Source organism: Colossoma macropomum, unplaced genomic scaffold (assembly GCF_904425465.1).
Source record: "Colossoma macropomum unplaced genomic scaffold, Colossoma_macropomum, whole genome shotgun sequence".
Taxonomy (NCBI): Eukaryota; Metazoa; Chordata; class Actinopteri; order Characiformes; family Serrasalmidae; genus Colossoma; species Colossoma macropomum.
In genome coordinates, this window is record NW_023494806.1 from 21,816,735 (window position 1) to 21,836,306 (window position 19,572).

The 19,572-nt window shown below is 37.8% G+C and overlaps 1 protein-coding gene across 1 annotated transcript in view; it reads left to right on the top strand.

Moving 5' to 3' along the window:
• The first annotated feature begins 10,659 nt into the window (after window positions 1-10,659).
• Window positions 10,660-19,572, top strand: part of tmem8b (transmembrane protein 8B) — a 70,868-nt gene continuing 61,955 nt past the window's right edge. The window contains exon 1 of the mRNA XM_036599150.1: window positions 10,660-10,708. Within this exon, the coding sequence (XP_036455043.1) occupies window positions 10,660-10,708 (49 nt within the window). The remainder of the gene's footprint in view (window positions 10,709-19,572) is intronic.

Below are 19,572 nucleotides of genomic sequence, written 5' to 3' on the forward strand. Positions count from 1 at the left end.
GCAAGCAGTTAATACAGTGAAAGGCATGGCCATGCATTTTAATACCATTGCTGCAAGAAGGTGATGACAGCACATTTTTAATAGGACAATGTGCTAAAACTAAGGTTGTAAGAAACCAGATGTATTCTTCCATATGCACTCTGGCATAGCTGTCAGGTGTCTGACCTTGTATGCATCAGAAGTAACATTAATAATAACACTGTGCAAAATTCAGAGACCACCCTTCATTTATTTAATATTACAGTCAAAACACCCATTAAGTACAAGTTATTTATTTTTCAGGAGATATTTCTGATGAGATTAGGTATAAGATAATGCACTTGCATAAGAAAGGGGAAAGTCAAAGGAAAACTGGAGTCCAAAAAGTCATTAAAAGATATAGAGGAACAACCATGCAAGAGCTGGTAGACCACCAAAACTGTCACCATCAGATAAACAGTACTTAAAGCTTTCATCTTTGAGAGAAAGGATAAAATCAAGCTCCACTCTTGATTCAGATCTGAAATAATCCACAGGTGTTTCTATTTATCCTTCCTTCTGTGAGAAGACAACACTGGGGGTCTGAAAGAATGTGTAGCTGTCAAGAAGCCTTTACTGAGAAAAGGAAAGAAAAATAGACAAAAAAGAACATTTGCAGATCAAACAAAGAAGCTGCTGGTGTTCTCAGAACAATGGACTGACCACACCAGATTGAGTCCAGACCTCAGCATCACTGAGTGAGTGATGAGTGTGACTGAGGATTATTTGGGATTGTGAGAAGCAGAAAATGCAATCAACTTCTAAGACTGAACTTTGGAGGTGTGGAAAAATATCCCTGCAGATTTCTCTATAAAGCCTGAAAAGAAAGTGTTATAAAGATATAGAATTTATTGTGGACACTATAAATTGTAATTTTATTTAGTTGTTGTGTATTTTTTTCTTAAATATATATTTTTTTCCTTGACTGTTTAAAATTGTACATAATGCCGGTCTCAGACTTTTTTACAGTAACATACTGAACAACTGCATGTATCAAAACAGACAGATTTAGGCCAATTATATAGAGCTTGTAACCAACAACAAAGAGTGTATTGTAGCTGCATAGTAACAGGGATGGATCATTCAGATGTACCATTATCTTATTTATTTATTTCTCCCAGTTGTTTGATTCTTCTCCTTCATTTCCTTCGTAAATAATTTATTTTTGTGAACGTTGAAGAAAAAAATCATTTTACTATGAATATTATTTTTCATATCTTTTTTATAAATGGCACCGCATTGCAAAAAATGGTTTTCTTAATCAGTGGTTCAATTTATTCCTCAGGGCCTCTCCATATTTTTTTGCTCTATGCCTGTGTGTTGGGAGTGGACCTTCTGGTGGGCCCATAGGACCGGTTTGAGAACCCCCATCTCATTACTATTTTTTTATATATACTTGAAATGGTTTGTAGATAGTTAACTTTCCTGTAACTTACATTTATGTAAATATCTTGATTTTAAACATAACACTAAACCTAACCTCAACTCAAACCCTAACCCTCTCATTAGTGAAAATCTACTGTGTTTCACCAGATAGGTTGCTAACAATTTGAACATCTTTAGATAACATACAGGGGACTATAGTACACTTTGCAAATAAGTGAAACCTGTATATGTCTTATAAGGTTATTGTAGGAATATTAAAATGAACATAACTTTCTAGGCTTTTTTCTTGTATAAAGAGATATTCTGAGGCAGGCTGCAAGTGCAAAGTGACTTTTTTAAGGGCATTCTGATACTCATTGTCATAACAGGCAGGGGTCAACACACAGGCAGGCAGGAAAAGATGCAGATCAACAAAGAGACTAACAGGGGTCAAAACAAAGGAAATCCAAACACAAGAAAAAGGCTCAGAACTCAGGTATTGAACACAGGTAGCAACACAGAGACTTCGCGAACACACAATGAAAACACAGGGGTATTTGTAGCAGTCTTAATGTCCTTGGAATGAGCTGCAGGTGTGTGGAAGAGGAGGCGAGTGGGCGGAGCCAGGGAGAGTCCAAGTCAGTCTCTCCAGAGGGGGGGGCATGACAGTATCTCACAACACTGACTGATCATTTACTCTTTTCGAGCATTATTTCTTAAGAAAGCAAAGTGATCTGCAGACACTAACATAAAGGCATTTAATCAAACTACTTAAAATGAATAAAAACATCTACACATAGGCTGAATAATCTTAAAATATTCTGACAGCAATCTCACAATGAGAAATACAACCCTAATTCTAAAAAACTTTGGATGTTGTGTAAAATGTAAATAAATGTAAATAAAAACAGAATGCAATAATTTGTAAATCTCAGAGACCCATATTTTATTCACAATAGAACACATATCAGATGTTGAAAGTGAGACATTTTACCATTTCATGAGAAACATTAACTCACTTGATGGCAGCAATGCATCTCAAAAAAGTTGGGACAGGGGCAACAAAAGGCTGGAAAAGTATGTGGCACTAATATAAAACAGCTGGAGGACCAATTTGCAGCTAACTTACATGACTGGGTATAGAGTATTTTAGAGAGGTGGAGTCTCTCAGAAGCAAAGATGGGTAGAGTTTCACCAATCTGTGAAAAACTGCATCTACAAATTGTGGAACATTTTCAGAAAAATGTCCCTCAATGCAAAATTGCGAAGACATTGAATATCCCTCATCTACAGTACATAATATCATCAAAAGATTCAGAGAATCCGGAGAAATCCCTGTAGGCAAGGGACAAGGCCGGCTGTCAATATTGGATGCTCGTGATCTTTGGGCCCTCAAGCAGCACTGCGTTGAAAACAGGTCTGATTCTATACTGGAAATCACTGCATGAGCTCAGGAACACTTCCAGACATCATTGTCTGTGAACACAATTCACTGTGCAATCCACAAATGAAGAAGCCATATAACAACATAACCCAGAATCGTCTTCTCTGGGCCAAAGCTCATTCAGAATGGACTGAGGCAAAATAGAAGACTGTTCTGTGGTCACATGAATCAAAATTTTAAGTTCTTTTTGGAAACCACGGACACCGTGTCCTGAGGACTCAAGAGGAGAGGGACCATGCAGTTTGTTATCAGTGCACAGTTCAAAAGGCTGCATCTCTGATGGTATGGGGCTGCATTAGTGCCCATGGTGTGGCCAGCTTACACATCTGGAAAGGCACTTTCAATGCTGAACAGTATATAAAGGTTTTAGAACAACATATGCTCCCATCCAGACAACGTCTCTTTCAGGGAAGGCCTTGCATATTTCAGCAAGACAATGCTAAACCACATACTGCATCCATCACAACAGTATGGCTTCACAGAAGAAGAGTCCAGGTGCCGAACTGGCCAGCCTGCAGTCCAGACCATAGAAAACATTTGGCACATCATGAAACAAAAAAAAAAAAAGACCCAGGACTGTTGAGCAGCTAGAATCCTACATCAGACAAGAATGGGACAACATTCCTCTCCCAAAACTCCAGCAATTGGTCTCCTCACTTCCCAGACGTTTACAGACTGTGTTTACTGCCTTTGTTACTTGCTAAGAAAATATGTAATATACATATTTAAAAAAGATGGGTCTTCAAGGGGTCTTTAGAAATGGCAGTGGTCCTATTTAGAACCATGAGTTCTGTATAAAACCATTTCATGTTTAAATGGTGAAATGGTTCTTCAGATTGATGAAGAATGTGTTGGATTTGGTTCTATTAGAACCTTTTTGAAAACGGTTCTATTTAGCACCAAAAAGGGTTCTGTTATTTTTACAGTGTCAAGCATGTAACAATAGAAGAACCCTTTTTGGTGCTATATAGAACCATTTTTAAAAAGATTCTATATAGAACCATATCCAACACATTCTTCATCAATCTGAAGAATGATTTCATCATGCAAGGAACCATTTAAGCATTAACTAAATATAGCCATTGCCTTTTCTAAAGAACCCTTAAAGAACTTTTTAAGCATATACTGTTTTGCTGGTACACTTTCCTTACAATTTGTTCTCAATTTTCCATTAGAGTTCAGTATTGTGATATATGTTTGACATATCAAACATCCTTAATTGGAGGATCTCTCAAGTCTTAGATGTCCACAGTTTGGCAGCATCCTGCGGCGTGTGTTTCTGAATGAACGATGGAATGGGCAACTTTGTTTTTCCCCAGCCTCTGAAGATCTGAGCTTAGCGTTGGATAAGAATAGAGCTCCCTTGGGGTTCACAAGGGGTGCGTTTGGAGCTTTCATCTCCATGTCTGAAAAGTGCATCTCAAAGTATGCTCCCACTTCGTATTTCTTTTCCCTTTTGCAATATGAGGCATCCCATGGAAATTTTGCCTCTGTGGTACCGGCATGGATGATTCCTGCGAACGTCTTCACTGGACCATCACTGCTCTTTCATCTGTCACTTTGCCCACATTTACAAGGGGAACGTCTTGTTCCACTTCACTTTGTAGTTGCCACAAAGGGAAAGATAAAGGCGTTTCGGTGCGTCACGTCGGTCTCCTAACTGCTTGCAAATGGAGCTTCATGCTTAGTTTACTGAGTAATTCGCATTCAAAAGGGAATAACGTGTCTCTGAAATCATGCTATGATAGTCCCGAGGTGTGCTGAGTTGAAAAATTCAACTTTCAGATGCCTTCATGGTAAACATTTCAGGTGCATAATATTAAAGATGCATACTTTTAAAAATAAAGGTGATCAAAAGGTTTTTTTGGAGTGATGCCATAGAAGAACCACTTTTAGTTTCCTATAGAAACTTTCAGCTTATGCTTCTTTAAAGAACTGTGTGTGTAAACAAGATGTGCGAGTGTCAAGAACCTTTTTAATAGTTTTTAAGATCCACATAATGTAGAGAATTTGTACCAACTGAAGGTTTCATTACTCTCTTCAAACTGTTGCCAAAAAGGGGTCTTTGATCAATGCCATAGAACACTTTTGATTCTCTAAAAAACTGTTTTAAAAAAAGAGATTTGTGAATGTTTTAAATCTAAAAGACCCTTCAAATGATGTAAAGATTTTATACCAATTTCATGTTTACTTCCTGGAGTGCACCACTTCCTAGTGTCCATGAAGGTTCCTAAATGGTTTTTGGTTTAGATGTATGATTCTTATTGGTATAACCCTTTACATTATGTGGAGGTTCTTTAAAAAGGTCCTCTGCACTCACTCAGTTCATTTACAAAAACAGTTCTCCAAGGAACCATCCATTGAAAGGTTCCATAGGACAGTGGTTCTCATCCCTCTGGGGTCTAAAGGCATTTTCTTGATATCTTCTTAAAATTGCCTTGAAAAGCACTTGTGTATAACAGGATACCTATATATTTCCTATCAAAATGCTCTGTTATCTTTGTCACTACTTTCGAAAACCACTGCAGCAGCTGTAAACTCTTTGCCATTTCATGCCGTGCCATTTCATGTGTCTCTGATGTCGACTGAATGAAGACTGAAAGGTTTCCGAAATGATGAGTAAGTCCTTTGTGATCTCCTGAGTTGCCATTGGTCAGCTTCTCACAAAGTGTAGATGGACACACGAATACACCAATTAGACAAGGTGAGAGGCAGAGGATGTGTATCTCAACCCCTCTTCAAAGCCTTGTAACTCCAGATGTGAGTCATGTATGATCTAACAATAAGATTAAATCAAAAGGGCAGACTCTACACATTTAGGAAATGAACGATATTTCAGTCCCCCAGTTTTTTGTCTATCCCTATGTATTGCAAGTTAGATTGGAGCAAAATCTGGGCCAAAAGTGTTTTTTCTACAGCACCATGCTAAGAACCCCTTTTGGTAACTGCAAGGACCAATATATGGTGCCACACTGCAAGCTGCTAAAGAGTACAACCTACTCTCAGAGATATAAGACTTAATTAACAAGCCTATTATTATTATTTTTTTTTCTGTTGTGTTTTCATTTGCACCAGGCTAACTAAATTGGTTCTTGTGGTAGGGTGCAGATGCCAAGGTGGTGAGAGACAATCTCTTTAAACTGAAGGGCCATCCTCACCTTTATCAAACAGTTATTGGTCTGGGAGGAAAAATAAAAGGAAAATTACACATGCAACGAACATGAAAACAGAAAAACATTCAGGTTTGAGGAGGCTAGAAAGGTTGAAAGAAATCAAATGTGCTCTGGACTGATAAGCTTCTCTCTGACGCCGCCTTGCCTTTCACTGCTGTTGTATATGAGGAGGGGGAGAAGTGGGGTAGAAAAAGAGGAAAGAACAACGTTTATCATTGGAAGGAGAGGTGAAAGGAAACGAATCGAACGTGAAACGAGTCTCCTTCTCTCTCTACAAGAGCGCTCTTGTCAGCAGGGGGTTCAGATAGACTCGGTTTGCCTGAGTCTGTTGACCCTTCCTTATCAGCACCCTGGGGATTCAGAGAGGCAATTAAAATGGGTTTAGCGCTTTACATTTTCCACGGGCTGCGAAGCCAAAGAATGGCATTCAATTCACTGCATGTATGGCAGCGTCCCAAGGAAACAAGCAGTATTTCAGTTAGGTGTACGTGAATGAGTAAAGAAGAGTTGCTTTTGGTTCTTCAGACCTCTTAAAATATGAAGCGTTCCTGAATGGTTCTTGGCTTCAATGTACAGTGAACCTTGTCATTATGTTGAGGTCCTACACTGACATATTTCCCTTACGTAATGGTTATTTAAGGAACCAAAAGAGGTTCTTCTATGGCAGTGGTCACCAAACTTCCTCCTGAAGATGTTCCTTCCTGCTGGTGTCACCTCCAACCCAAATCTACACCTGATCAATATAATCAAGGACTTGTAATGGGAATAGAAGGAAGGGGTGGATAAAGTGTCCAGCAATGAGGTTGGTGACCACTGTCCTATGGCTTTGCTCTGAAGAAACCTTTTTGTCACCTTTTTTATGTCCCTTAAACTGGACACTCACTTCAATTGAAAATTTGGAAGGTGGTAGAAATCGTCCTAAATTTGCTAAAGTTAGCCTCTTAGCTAAGCTACAAAAATGGACTCTGCCAGCTAATCATCAAGCCACAAGCTAGAATGCACATAGCAACTAGCTAACAAACTAGCTTCATTTACATATAATCTGGTGAAAAGATTTGGACATCATGCAGGCTTAGTAAAAGATCACCATAAGTTCAGTTCGGTGGACAACTCACCAACATGGTTTGAATCAACTTAGAGTGATTGAGTGCATGCGTGCCACACAACTCGTGCAAACCTTTCTCCACAATGTGGCCAAAGAATAAGACACTCCCTATCAACACTGAAAATGGTGGGCTTTTGTGTTTTTTCTGTAAACATATATTTTTTTAGTGTGATTTTTTTTCTGCCTTAATCGGGTGCCCACTGCTCGCCAGCCTTCTGGACCAGCTTGGCCACCATCGAGCTTCATGCTGTACAACACTGTGTAATCCTCACCCTCATGAACTAACCCTCCCAATGATGCTGCTGCCGCTGCATAATCTAAAACTAATCAAATTAACCATTGCTTCACCTATCTTCCTATTTTTACTAACAATGTTTGCTATCTGGTGTCGACCAGAGGAGTATGGGTTCCCCTTCTGAGTCTTGGTTCCTCTCAAGGTTTCTTCCTCTTGCTCTTAGGGAGTTTTTCCTTGCCACTGTTGCCACTGGCTTGCTCATGGGGACTTGGACCCGGATTTTTCTTTCTGTAATGCTGATTTTTCTGTAAAGCTTCTTTGTGACAACACCTGTTGTAAAAAGAACTATATAAATAAACTTTGCTTGCTTGTTTGATGCAGCGACAGTAGTTAATGGTTTAGTCACACTGCAGGTAACACCAAGGAATTCTGGAGAAAAGAGGTGGTTGAAAGATCTGGGTATACTTTTCAGAACTTACATATAGTTTTAGACTCTGGCCTGCATCATTCTGACCCAACTTAACCTGTGTTTGGAAATACAGAACTTATGTTTGTGGTTCTCAAATAATTACTAACAATTACTGAAGAATAAGATTAACTGAATAATGAGCTTCACATATTACATACTGGTGAAGGCCAACGACACACATATGCTCAAACTCTCTTTTTTGGTAAAGAAATTTTCATGAAGAAATCAGTCCAACAGCACAATCCTCACAAAAATATAAGTTTATTTATATGCATCATAGAAATGAAAAAGAACTGGTTTTGATTGTTCTTACGGTGCATGACAAGAAAGTTGCAATCAAAAATGTAAAAGGGATTGAATATTTTATACAGTACTGTGCAAAGTTTTAGGCAACTGAAAAAACTCTGGTATTACAACAAATACAGATGACTTTGATATAGTAAGTAGTGATTTTACATGTGTCAATGTGTTTGTTTAACCATTTCCAAACCTCTACTCTTGGTAGCCCAGTATTATTTGCAGTTATCATCCAATACCTGATTTGGCTAATAAGTGCTTCCTTATGTAAAATCAAGTGTACTGGTAATGGAATTTAGCAAATCTATGTGATGGCTGGGGACATCCAGGGGATCTAGAACCAAACTTTGTTCTTCAGACCAGCTCACAAGATATCAACTACTTTTTTTCAAAAGTCTTTTTTTATTTTTTAATGTATTTGTTATATGTGATATCATTATGTGATATTATAGACCTAAACATAAAAGTTTAGGCCACTAGGATAGTACAGCATGGTAACTCAAAATGTTTGATAGAACGTTTTAATAAAGAAAACACTACGATATTACGCACTGGTGGTGAGCAAACATCACAAAAAAGTTTAATCCACTAAGGGGGTGTAGAACAATGTGATAACTACAAGTCATTTCTAGTAAAAATCCCATGACTCTGTATGTTCCAAATAGTGCTGGAGTTTCCCTTGATGTGCATCTGTATGCATTTTTTAGCCTCACTGTCCTTTGCTGAAAACTTCACGTATTAAAATTTAAAACCACTTTGTGTGGACATGCATTCTGCATTAGACACCAAAGATGTTTCAGAAACCCTCATCCATCTTACAAGGTGGAGGATGACCTTGGTTGACATGGCGCTCAGAACCGGGAAGAGCTTTTCATCTCCCTCAGACTTTGTGTCTAATAAAGCAGAGGTGGCTGCTTTTTTTTCATCCAGCAGAAAAACCTCATGTAAGGTCTGCTGTCAAACATGTATCCTCAGTAAGGGGGAGCTGTGTAGGGCCTACGGCTGCTGGGTCCCGTCTGCGGCGCGCGTCTGGAGCCCTAGACGAACACTCCGGTGGATCAGAGCCATGCATTTGCTTATCTGCTGAGAGCTGAGGGACAATGTAGACAGCAATTCCTCCCTGAGGAGACGCTGGCACGGCGCCTACAAACAGTGTTCGCCCTGGAAAGCCTCTGTGCCGTACTATTCTACAACGAAATGCTTAACATCCTTCAGTCTCCAGCAAAATACCTTCCAAGCAAATCACATTCTGAATTCACTGTCAGTTGTTTTTGGTTTCTTGTGAGCCTGGGGAACAGACATCTCTATCAGATAAACAGTAAAGCCATAGTCATAGGAATTTTAAAGCCTGGTTGCCTTAACATTTTGAGTAAATTTAACTTCAAATAATAAGTTAACAGAACGTAAAGTGATTATTCACACTTAGTTTTAAATCTAAGGAAACCACATTACTTATTGTTTAGAGCTACACTATTTAAGTTTTGGAGATTTGGAGACCTCTCTGGTCGAAATGTGTAACTGCACACAACGTGCAGAAGAGCACTTTGTAATGCTGATTGTGCATTGACCGCTTCCCCGAGTGGATGAATCTGATAATTGCAAATGCATTGAAAGAGTATTCAAAGAGAACTCAGTCAAAACTTGGCGCAGAACGTTTCTCCCAAGAATGTAAGCAAATTATCTACTATTGTCATCATATCTTGAATCGATTGTCATTGATTATCATGAATATCAGTGGATTTTGAGCCTTCTTTTTGAGCCTATGCATGTAACATTAATACATAAAAGATGTATGACGTGGTCCGAAAAACTGAAGCAAAATCTACTACTATTTCAGGCTTTACAGGGCTGCGGCACACGGATGTTGTTTAGCATTTTTTCCTCAAAACTATATGATTAATTGTTTTTAAAATCATTTGACAGTCCTAATAATCTGTTTCGAGCAAACAAATTATAGCTAACATTATCCTAAAATGTCCTGCCTGCATATCCCTCAGTGAAAAACATGTATTGCAGTTACTGAATAATAAACATGCAGATTGTAAGCCAGCAGTTTAAGTGGTTACTCCTCTGTTGGGTTCTTTTGATGTTTAGCAAGTTACAAAGGAGAAGTTCTTTGGAACAGCTTGTGAGTGGAGGGGTGTTTCATCATTTATTGCTCAGATGTCAAAGGCACATTATCCTCTTTGCTAATGAAAGGATTTCTCCCTCTCAACTATTGAACATCACTTCTTGTTTCATGAAGATCTAGAGTGTTTTTAAACTGTCCTTCAGCACATCTACATTCATTACAACCTTTGATTGGATAAGACCCTCAAAGCAGGTACTTGTTCAAGCAGCTATCTATTTAGTCATCACTCTATGGCTTCTTCAACTCATTGAGATGTCTGAGAAGGGTCAGCCCTGTCTAGCTTGCCAGAGATGAATCTTTCTTGTGTCAGGTTAGCCTTCACTGATGCCTGAAATGTTCCACCTGCCAGAAATCTGGCAGGCGTCATCCTTTGTGAACACCTTCGATTTGGTGCTGTAATGAAGACAAAAAGCTGCTCACCTATGGGTGTAGCATGTGACGGCGAGTCACGTGGTACCAACGGCAATCCCCGTGAGAGACCTGTAGGATGTTTTGTAAGCGTTCTCCCCTTTGTAGCAAAACTCCTTTATGCAGAGGTCCACTGAAATTCATACTGGCATCGGAAAAGTACACAAGATTTGCTTTTCTCCTCTTTGCCTGCTACTAGAACTTCAAGGATCTTTCATAAAGATAACTACTTACGTCAGTTATTTAGTGATTGAAAGCCTTTTGTAACCAAGCTCTGCTCTTAGCCAGCGTGTGAATATGTGGTCTTAACAGCTTACATGAATGTCCACAGAGCCTCAGCATGAGTTCTATTGAAGTCCAAAATCCGGAGGTCAGTACCTAGTGTTCTGCACAGTAACAGGTCTATGCATAGAATGCGTGGGAGTCTGCTAGAGCATTGAGCCTCAAGCTTTTAAACGCCTGCTGAGAGCAAAAGTTGACCCTTTATGAATAATATCTGCAAACAGAAATATTACATTTAAATGAGATAAAAAAAAAAGAGAAAGAAATGTTTGTCGAACTGAAACATATCATCCCCGTCATAAGAAAACCTCCCAACTCGGAAACTGTTACTACAGAAGAAAGAAAAAAAATGTAATGAGATTATATTCCAAGCAATTCAGGATCATTTCTATTGCTGAATTCATCATGAAATGTTCAATCAATGTAAAGAGAGGTTGACATTTTCAAATGGGTTTAAAAAATCAAAAAACCAAGCAAGGCCTTAAGCAAGGTTTTTTGGGGGACTCCCATCTTACTAGCTGAGGTACTGTAAAATTATTGGCTAAATAATAGTGATGACTACTACAAGTTTTCTAAATTACATGCATTTAAAACTGGCTAACTTGTGCATTGCTGATGATTGGATGCTTGTTTGGGGTTCTAATTTAATAAGTTAAATTAGTTAGTCATTTCAGATAAATTTCTTAGTATTCTTGATCCAGGGGTCTGTCCCATGATGCAGTATTTCTTGCTTACCCAGATAACTTAGTTCAATTTAATCCTGGTGACTGTGGCAACAGCATTGTTTCTAATATTTAGGTGGTAGATTTTCTTTTTCCTTTTTTGGGGACTCCTGCTTATGTTTCATGCAATTGGCTGTTTGTCATGTCACAATTTCATGGGTACAGATGAGGAGTATCCACAGCCTGAATATCTAAACCTGGATTAATCACAGCCTAAGTTTCTTAAACTATTAATCACAGCCTGAGTTTCTTAAACTATTAATCACAGACTGAGTATCTAAACCTGGATTATTCACAGCCTGAGTATCTAAACCTGGATTAATCACAGCCTGAGTTTCTAAACCTGGATTAATCCCAGCCTGAGTTTCTTAAACTATTAATCACAGACTGAGTTTCTAAACAAGGTTTAATCACAGCCCGAGTATCTAAACCTGGATTAATCACAGCCCGAGTATCTAAACCTGGATTAATCACAGCCCGAGTATCTAAACCTGGATTCATGTTGCCCAACTACAAGTTAAAACAAATGGCATAAATGTTAAAACCACAAAAAACAAAACCTTTATCTTCAAGCTTTCTCTCCTCATCTTCCCTTTCTCTTTTCTGTTTGTTGGGTCCAGATACTTTTTTTTTACTTTTAAGATATGATTAACCAGTTGCTTTTCCCCCTTACTCAAGCATCTTAGACAGCATAATGGTACATTAATAACCCAGACGATGTTAGGTGGCCCCCTGATGGTCCTACGTAGCTGCTCATGTTGCTTATTAAGTACGTCCAGCTGGAACTGAGCGAAATCAACAGTAGGAATAGCATGTGTAACTGTTTAAATGCTATATGTAATTGTTCATTAAACCTGTACAGCCATTCTATTCTGATTGCAGTGATTGTCATGTAGATACATTATTAGATTAACTTTTATTATTACACTCTTTTATATGTAGCTATGGCTATAGCAGCTCATTGCTACACATTAATACTATTGAGAGTTTCAACAATAGAGTAAGAGTCACCTGCATAGAACATTCTTACTTTACCTGATACTCCAGATACAGTGAATATGTTGAGTGTCAAAGTGTTCTTTGAAGAACAAGAGTTGGAGATTCTACAAAAACCTGCTATCAGTGGAATTGGTGGGTGTATTGTTTGTTTTCTGAGCACAAGACAGACGTCCCTTGTTCAAGGAACATTGAGCTGCCTCAGAAAACATCCATATGCAACCTCAGGGCAAGGACTTTTGAGAGACTCTCTCTGAACACGGAATAAGGCATGTAAAAAGTCAGCTCTTCATTTGCAGTTCCGACCAAAAGCATTTGTCTCTAGCTAATAGCATCAGGGACCTGCCTCCATCACTGCAATAACAACAAAGTAATTGGTATTCAGGCAATTCAGTATTTAGAGCTGGAGAGTGGATTTCGAATTGCCATGCAGATGGCACAGAACAGATTTATTTTTAGGATCAGAAAGGTATCAGAAGGGGTTCTTTGGAGCAATGTTGTAAAAGAACCACTTTTGCTTTCCTGAAGAACCTTTTAAAAAGGCAGTTCTTTAAAGAACTAATTTTAAGAGTGTGAACATGGGTGGGTATTTAAGTTCATTGTTGGGGGCGAGAATAAACAGAAAAAATTCTCAAGAGCAATTCGGGCATATATATAAATACACAGATGCTGCATTGTTGTTCTCTATCTGAGGCGTTATGTTGGAGTGATCAAGATCCACTTGTAAACAAATGCACGTGTACTAAGATATGGTGAGTTCGCATAATAAAATAAAATAAAAACTTCCTTATTACCCAACCGATTTTCATCATTTTTTTTTTTTTATAATCTTCAGACATCGATTAATCTAGGTTGCAAAGATTGCTGTCAGTAGCTTTTATTTCTGTTTCATAACTGTGATCGTGCTGGTTAGCTGTCCACAGCAGCAGGAAAAGAATTCTGCAGCTGATGTTAAAAACAGTTTAGTGCGAGCTGTGATTGTAGAAACACAATCACACATCAGCAAATCCATAAATATGTAAATCAGTTCTACTCTTCATGCACATAAAATTGCAATAACACTCCCAAAACACAGTAAGAAGGTGCTAATCTAATGTGAAACTATACTGATTAAGGAATGCTGTACCTACAATTCTTACTCAGCTTTAACAATCATTGTAAATACATGAAAATAACTACCTCACATCAGGTTAAGATCCTCTGTAAAGGTTATTAAATGAAATAAGCTTAAACCAGAAGAAAAAAAATCACACCAAGAAATGAAATAAACCAGAAGAAAAACAATCACACCAAGTTCTCTGTGCTTCACGAACCACACAGTCATATCTACATATAAACATCACACAAACATGAGTGTCAACCGCTGTGTTGTCTCTGTTATATAATCCTATCCCACTTTTTGAGTGCAATATTCTTGTAGCATAATTTTGGACAATACCTTCATCATGACAGATTATGTTCAGTAATATAAGTAATATAACTAGTTTGTGTTACCTTTGCCATTCATACCACCATTGCCATTAATACCAATGACATTAATGACATTTGTCATAATGCTTGATGTCATTATAGTTAATTAAAGTACATTTGTAAAAAAACTAGCATGTGATATAAGTTGCCATGACATATGTCATGACAGTTAATGGTAATGGTATCATGACCCTGTTATATTACTGAACAAAGTCTGTCATTGACCCTTTTAAATATCAATTATTCAATTATAGACCTATTTCAAAAATTCCTTTTGTGGGCAAAATCATTAAGAAAGTAGTTTCCAGTCAGGTAGCTTTTCCATATTGGTTCTTTGTGGGGTTTGATACAGTTGACCACTAAATATTACGTGGTCAGCTCCGAGTGTAATAGTCATAGTAGTGAATACTACGCTGTGGGACATGTTCTAGCTTTCATCTTGTGGAGTTCCCCAGGGCTCCATCTTGGTTCATTATTATTTAATCATTACAGGTCTATTTGCTCTTAATTTTACTGCTTAATGGACTTAAATTCTTGAATGTGTCATATTTTTATGCAACTAAACAAAGATAAAACAGAAATATTTGTTATTGGGAACAGAGATCAGAGAAAATATGTGTCGGCTTAGTTGAGTCCCCACCCACTGAAGCTAAAAACTTGTGTCAAAAACCTGGGAGTTATTTTTGATAGCGACCTCACTTTTAAAAATCATATAAATAATGTTTGTAAAGCAGCATTTTACTACCTCCAAATTATATCCAAGAGCCTTACATATTTATGGTATGGTAATGTCAGTGGGTTCAAGTAAAGTGTTACTCCTTTATCACACCTTATGGATGTCCCAGCCTTTAGTACTGCAGAAAGTGAGAAAAGGTCTCTTTTTCAACCAGCTCTGCCACTCCCAGCTGTGTATCTCTCCATCTGTCTGATATATCTGGCAGTTCTGATGTGCGTTGGGCAAAATAAGGAACACTGGGTCGTGTTTCACCTTTGTTTGCTGCCTGACATTTTCTTTCTTCAATGAAGAGATCTAAAACAAATCAGCTGCTTTGAGGTTTTCGTCTCAATGTCTAAGGCAATATGCTCCACTTTTCCACTTCTACTAGACAGATATAGAAACTTGGGCAAGTGTTTCAATAAGAACAGTGACTAAAGTCAGCTAACCTCTGTGTTTAAGTTCCATGGGAAAGACATCATTACAGAGTGTTGGGCATTTTGGTCAAAAGCTACTATTCTTCTGTTCTTCAGGTGACTGAGAAGGTCAGTGCAGGACAAGATCAGACTGTCAGCAAGAAAAATCCTTCCACAAGTACAGAGATGGATATTACAGCAAATCAATACAAGGTTATTCCGACTGTTCACCTCCATCTTATGATGAAACATTTTTATTCTGATGGAAGTGTTCAATTCCAGGCTGATAATGCCCCCAAGCACAGGACACGAGGGGTCACTGAATAGTATGATGAGTATGATGTAAAGCATATAGTCTGGCCTTTGCAGTCACCAAATCTCAAGCCAACTGAAGACCTGTAGAAGATTTTGGACCAATGTGTCAGACTGCCCACCACCATCATCATTTTTTTTGGAAGAATGGCTTTGTTATTTTTTAACACTGACATTTATTTATGTTATAGTCAAGTTTACAGCACAACTAATCCAGTGACAAACTTTAACTGTTAGAGCTAGGCTTTTAGTTGGGGCCATATATCTCAAAACTTGGTCAAAATGACAAGAAAAAATCTTTAGGATAGTGCAAATTTCTGCTATAGGATTCAAGTAGTATTTTATCAATAAGCTAACAGTGCTTCACACGAAAGTTTTTGGCCATTCTAGATTAAATGAGGACATTCGATTCTTGTAAAAGAGATTTTGTGCTTTTAGTTGAAGCTGGTAACATACTTTACCTTGTAGTAGTTTAACAGTGACTGCTTCAGAGCTCTACAATAGAGATGCCACATCTGTTTTTCATGTCTAACATCTGACCGCTCAGGTTACCGCTTGTCCTCGCAGTTAATGATGCATCTAGGACTTCCAGAAGGCCTAGATTGATGTTTTTTCCCCACCCATTGGAAATCGAAAATGTTACTGGTTGATTTCACTGTTAGTTCTTAATTGTAGTGGTGGTTAATCTGACACATTAGGCCTTCAGTTCAGATCCTGAAGTCCTAACCATTGGGAGAGCTCTGGCTGTATCTACATAGATACCACAGAAAAAAATCCTGATTGGAGAGTTTTCCAGTTTGAGAACCACTGTTCTAGAAGGTCTAGAAGGCCCTGAGGATTTCCCTATGAATTAAACACCGTGACAAGTTTAAAAAGTGCACAGAAAAGTATTTAAAAGCTAAAGATTTGGTTAGAGTGTAGTGACGGTACTTAATAATCTGAAATGAGGTCAGCATATCAGTGTCTAATAAGCAATCCTGTTGACGGATATATTCATGTAATTAGTAATTACAACATTGCATTAATAATCTGTGTCAGTTCCTCAAATAGCAATATATGCTGTTCCTGAAAATGGCATCATTTATAAATATTTCAGTTATGCGGAGGGTGAGTCAGTGGGGACTGTCACCTAGAACAATCAGACTTTAGGGAATCATCTCACATTCTAGCGTGTGTGCTAGGCTTTGAAATCTCAGCTTAGAAATATGACAATGACAAAACCAGGCCTATCAAATCCTTGAAAACTGTCAAGTGGTTTCCTGCCCATCAAATTTCAGCATGTTGCTTCATTTGAGGTGTCATATTAGAGACTGACTGAAATGTATTCTACTCCGCAGAAGCTGGTTAAAAACCCCTGCAAAAAAAAAGTAGTTGAAGAGACGGCACTAATGTATAGCTAGCATTAAGTAGCTCTTACTGAAGCAGAGTTCAGCTCTTATGAGAAATGGATAGCACTCATGGAGGACCGTTCAGCAATACATTATTAGACCTCTGCAGGGAAGAAGTAGAGACTGCTGCGCTAGCTTCAGCTAATGTGCTCTTTCTCTCGCACCTTGTCCCTCTTAGTGCATCCAGTTACCATAGCAATGCAGCAGGGGCTGTGCTGTATGCTCTGCCTGTGATATTTTGATTGACCTCTTCCAGAGTGGAGCTGAGTTAAGGGCCAAAACCGCCCCCAGTTCTGCATATGAACACTCACATACTGTTTTATTTTTTTTATTATTTTTTTTTTCCAGTGTGCTCCTTCACTGCAAAAAAAAAGTCTACTGTAATTTTGCAAGTGAAATCTTAAATCTAGTCAATATATCTTTCTTCAAATATAGCTTTCAAGGATGTGGTAGGAATAAGATTTCTACTTAGTTTTGCTTGATTCAAGTAATAATGCTTGAAGTGCCCTGTTTGTTAAAAGAAAGAGTCAGAAAGGCTTTTTGGGGGCGATGCCATAGAAGAACCCAAGTAGCTAAAGTACGCACGTCTCTATCTTTTTAATGAGATGTTTATGTGTGAAGAACCTTGTTAAAGCTTAAGGATCCTCCAAACAGAACAAAGGAATCACATGTCTAAACCAAAAACCATTTGGAGACTTTTATTTTTAAGACCAGACACTGCAAGCAGAAATGATGATTTTGGTCCTGTCAGTAATTTTTCTGATTTTTGGAAAAAATATCAAAGACACATCTTCTCTTACACTGCAGCAACCCAACAGAAATATGCTTATTTCAGCATGTTTAGTCAATTCGTGTCCATTCACATCTAACTGCATTTTCCAAAACTCCATCCACACTTGGCACAAATATCATTCTTCTCAAAAAGTTAATTATGTGAATGTAACACAGCAAATGTTCCTATCCACCCTTGGCTGACACTTCATTTCATATCATTGAAAAGCTAGCTTCCTGTAGAACCTAAGTAGAATATCATCACAAAATAAAGGATCTCTATAATGATAACTTTACTGGGGAAGACAAAAATTCTTTATTTTTTAAAGTAAAGTAATATAAGTAGATTTAATGTCAAGCAGTTTTGGGGCAATTCTACTGGTCCATTCATCATGAAATGCTCACACATTGTAAAGGACACCTGCTGTGTTTAAATAAGATTTTATTTTTATTTTTTTATTGAACAGCAACATCTAAATATGTCTATTTCTTTTGTATTAATGACAATATTCTGACAAACACCTGCATTCTAGAAATTTAACATAGTCATTCTCAACCCTATTCTTGACCATATTACAGAAAGATTTAATCATATACTGCTTATGGGTGGATTTATGCTATATTACATGTTGAAAAAATATTTTATAACAGTGCTTAGCGTTTTTTGACTAACCAATAAAACAATAAAATTTTAATAATCTGTTCAGTTAAATCCCTTCTCTGGAGCTAGTCTTCACAATGAAATGAACATTTCAAATGTAAAATTATCCAAATCCTAGATTTTAGTTATTTAAAATACGCAAATGTTTGCATATTTGATTTGATGATGTCTCATTTGCATATCTAAATGTCATTTTTGGGAAAACTTCAAATACAAACAATACTTGAAAAAACATCAGTAATTAGTCATCATTCTTACTTCAGTCTCATAATACGTAATATTAGATATATTGATTATTTCACTTGTTTCACTGCAAAATTGACGAGTTAGGAAGTTTGCATTGTAAAACAAAACAAAACAAAACAAAAATAAATAAATAAAAAAAAAAGAAATACAACAAAAAACCTAATGGAGCACAACAGAGCCAGGCAGCTTCATTACTCTGGGGTGCGATTGGTGTGGGCGGAAGGCTGGAGGTGGAAGTTACTCCAGAAATGTGTGCCAACCAACCACCCACTTCTCAGCTGTCCACTCCTCTCATTCATCTTCTCCCAGAACCACTGTGGGAGTTTAATGAAAAATGGCAGCTTGCACTCAGCTGTAGCGTGCACTTTCACCATTATCACCAAATTATTCAGCGCTTGGATATGAGTGTTTTGCAACCACCAGTTTTGAAATTCATCACATCTAATGTCACATTTGGACTTATTTAATTATATTAAATAATCAAGAAACAGTTACATTTATATTATAGCCTAAGACATTGTGTTGCACTGCAGGGGCAAGTTATTCTACTTTGTGGTAAATGCAAATGCAGAGCAGTCTTACGGTCCATATTACTTATTCTTGTCTCAGTTTCATGTTAGTTTTTTTTTTATATATGGATCACAAGATGCTCTAAAACCTTCTCCCATCATAAGACATTTGCAGAGGAAAAAAAGTAAAAAAAAATGACCATGGTGTTCAGCAAACATGTCTGCCAACACTGTCGCTTAGTAACCCTGCAGACCTTTTATTGCCCTGTTACTCGCTGACATTATCTGCTCTTTTCACACACTGCTTTTAAATCAATATTAGACCCACGGCTCCTATCATTAGGCAGCAAAAGATAACGCACAACTGGGTTTTATTGGTGCCCCGTGTGAGGAGCGAGTAAGCTGTGAACAATAACACGGCAGACAGTGCCGGTAAATC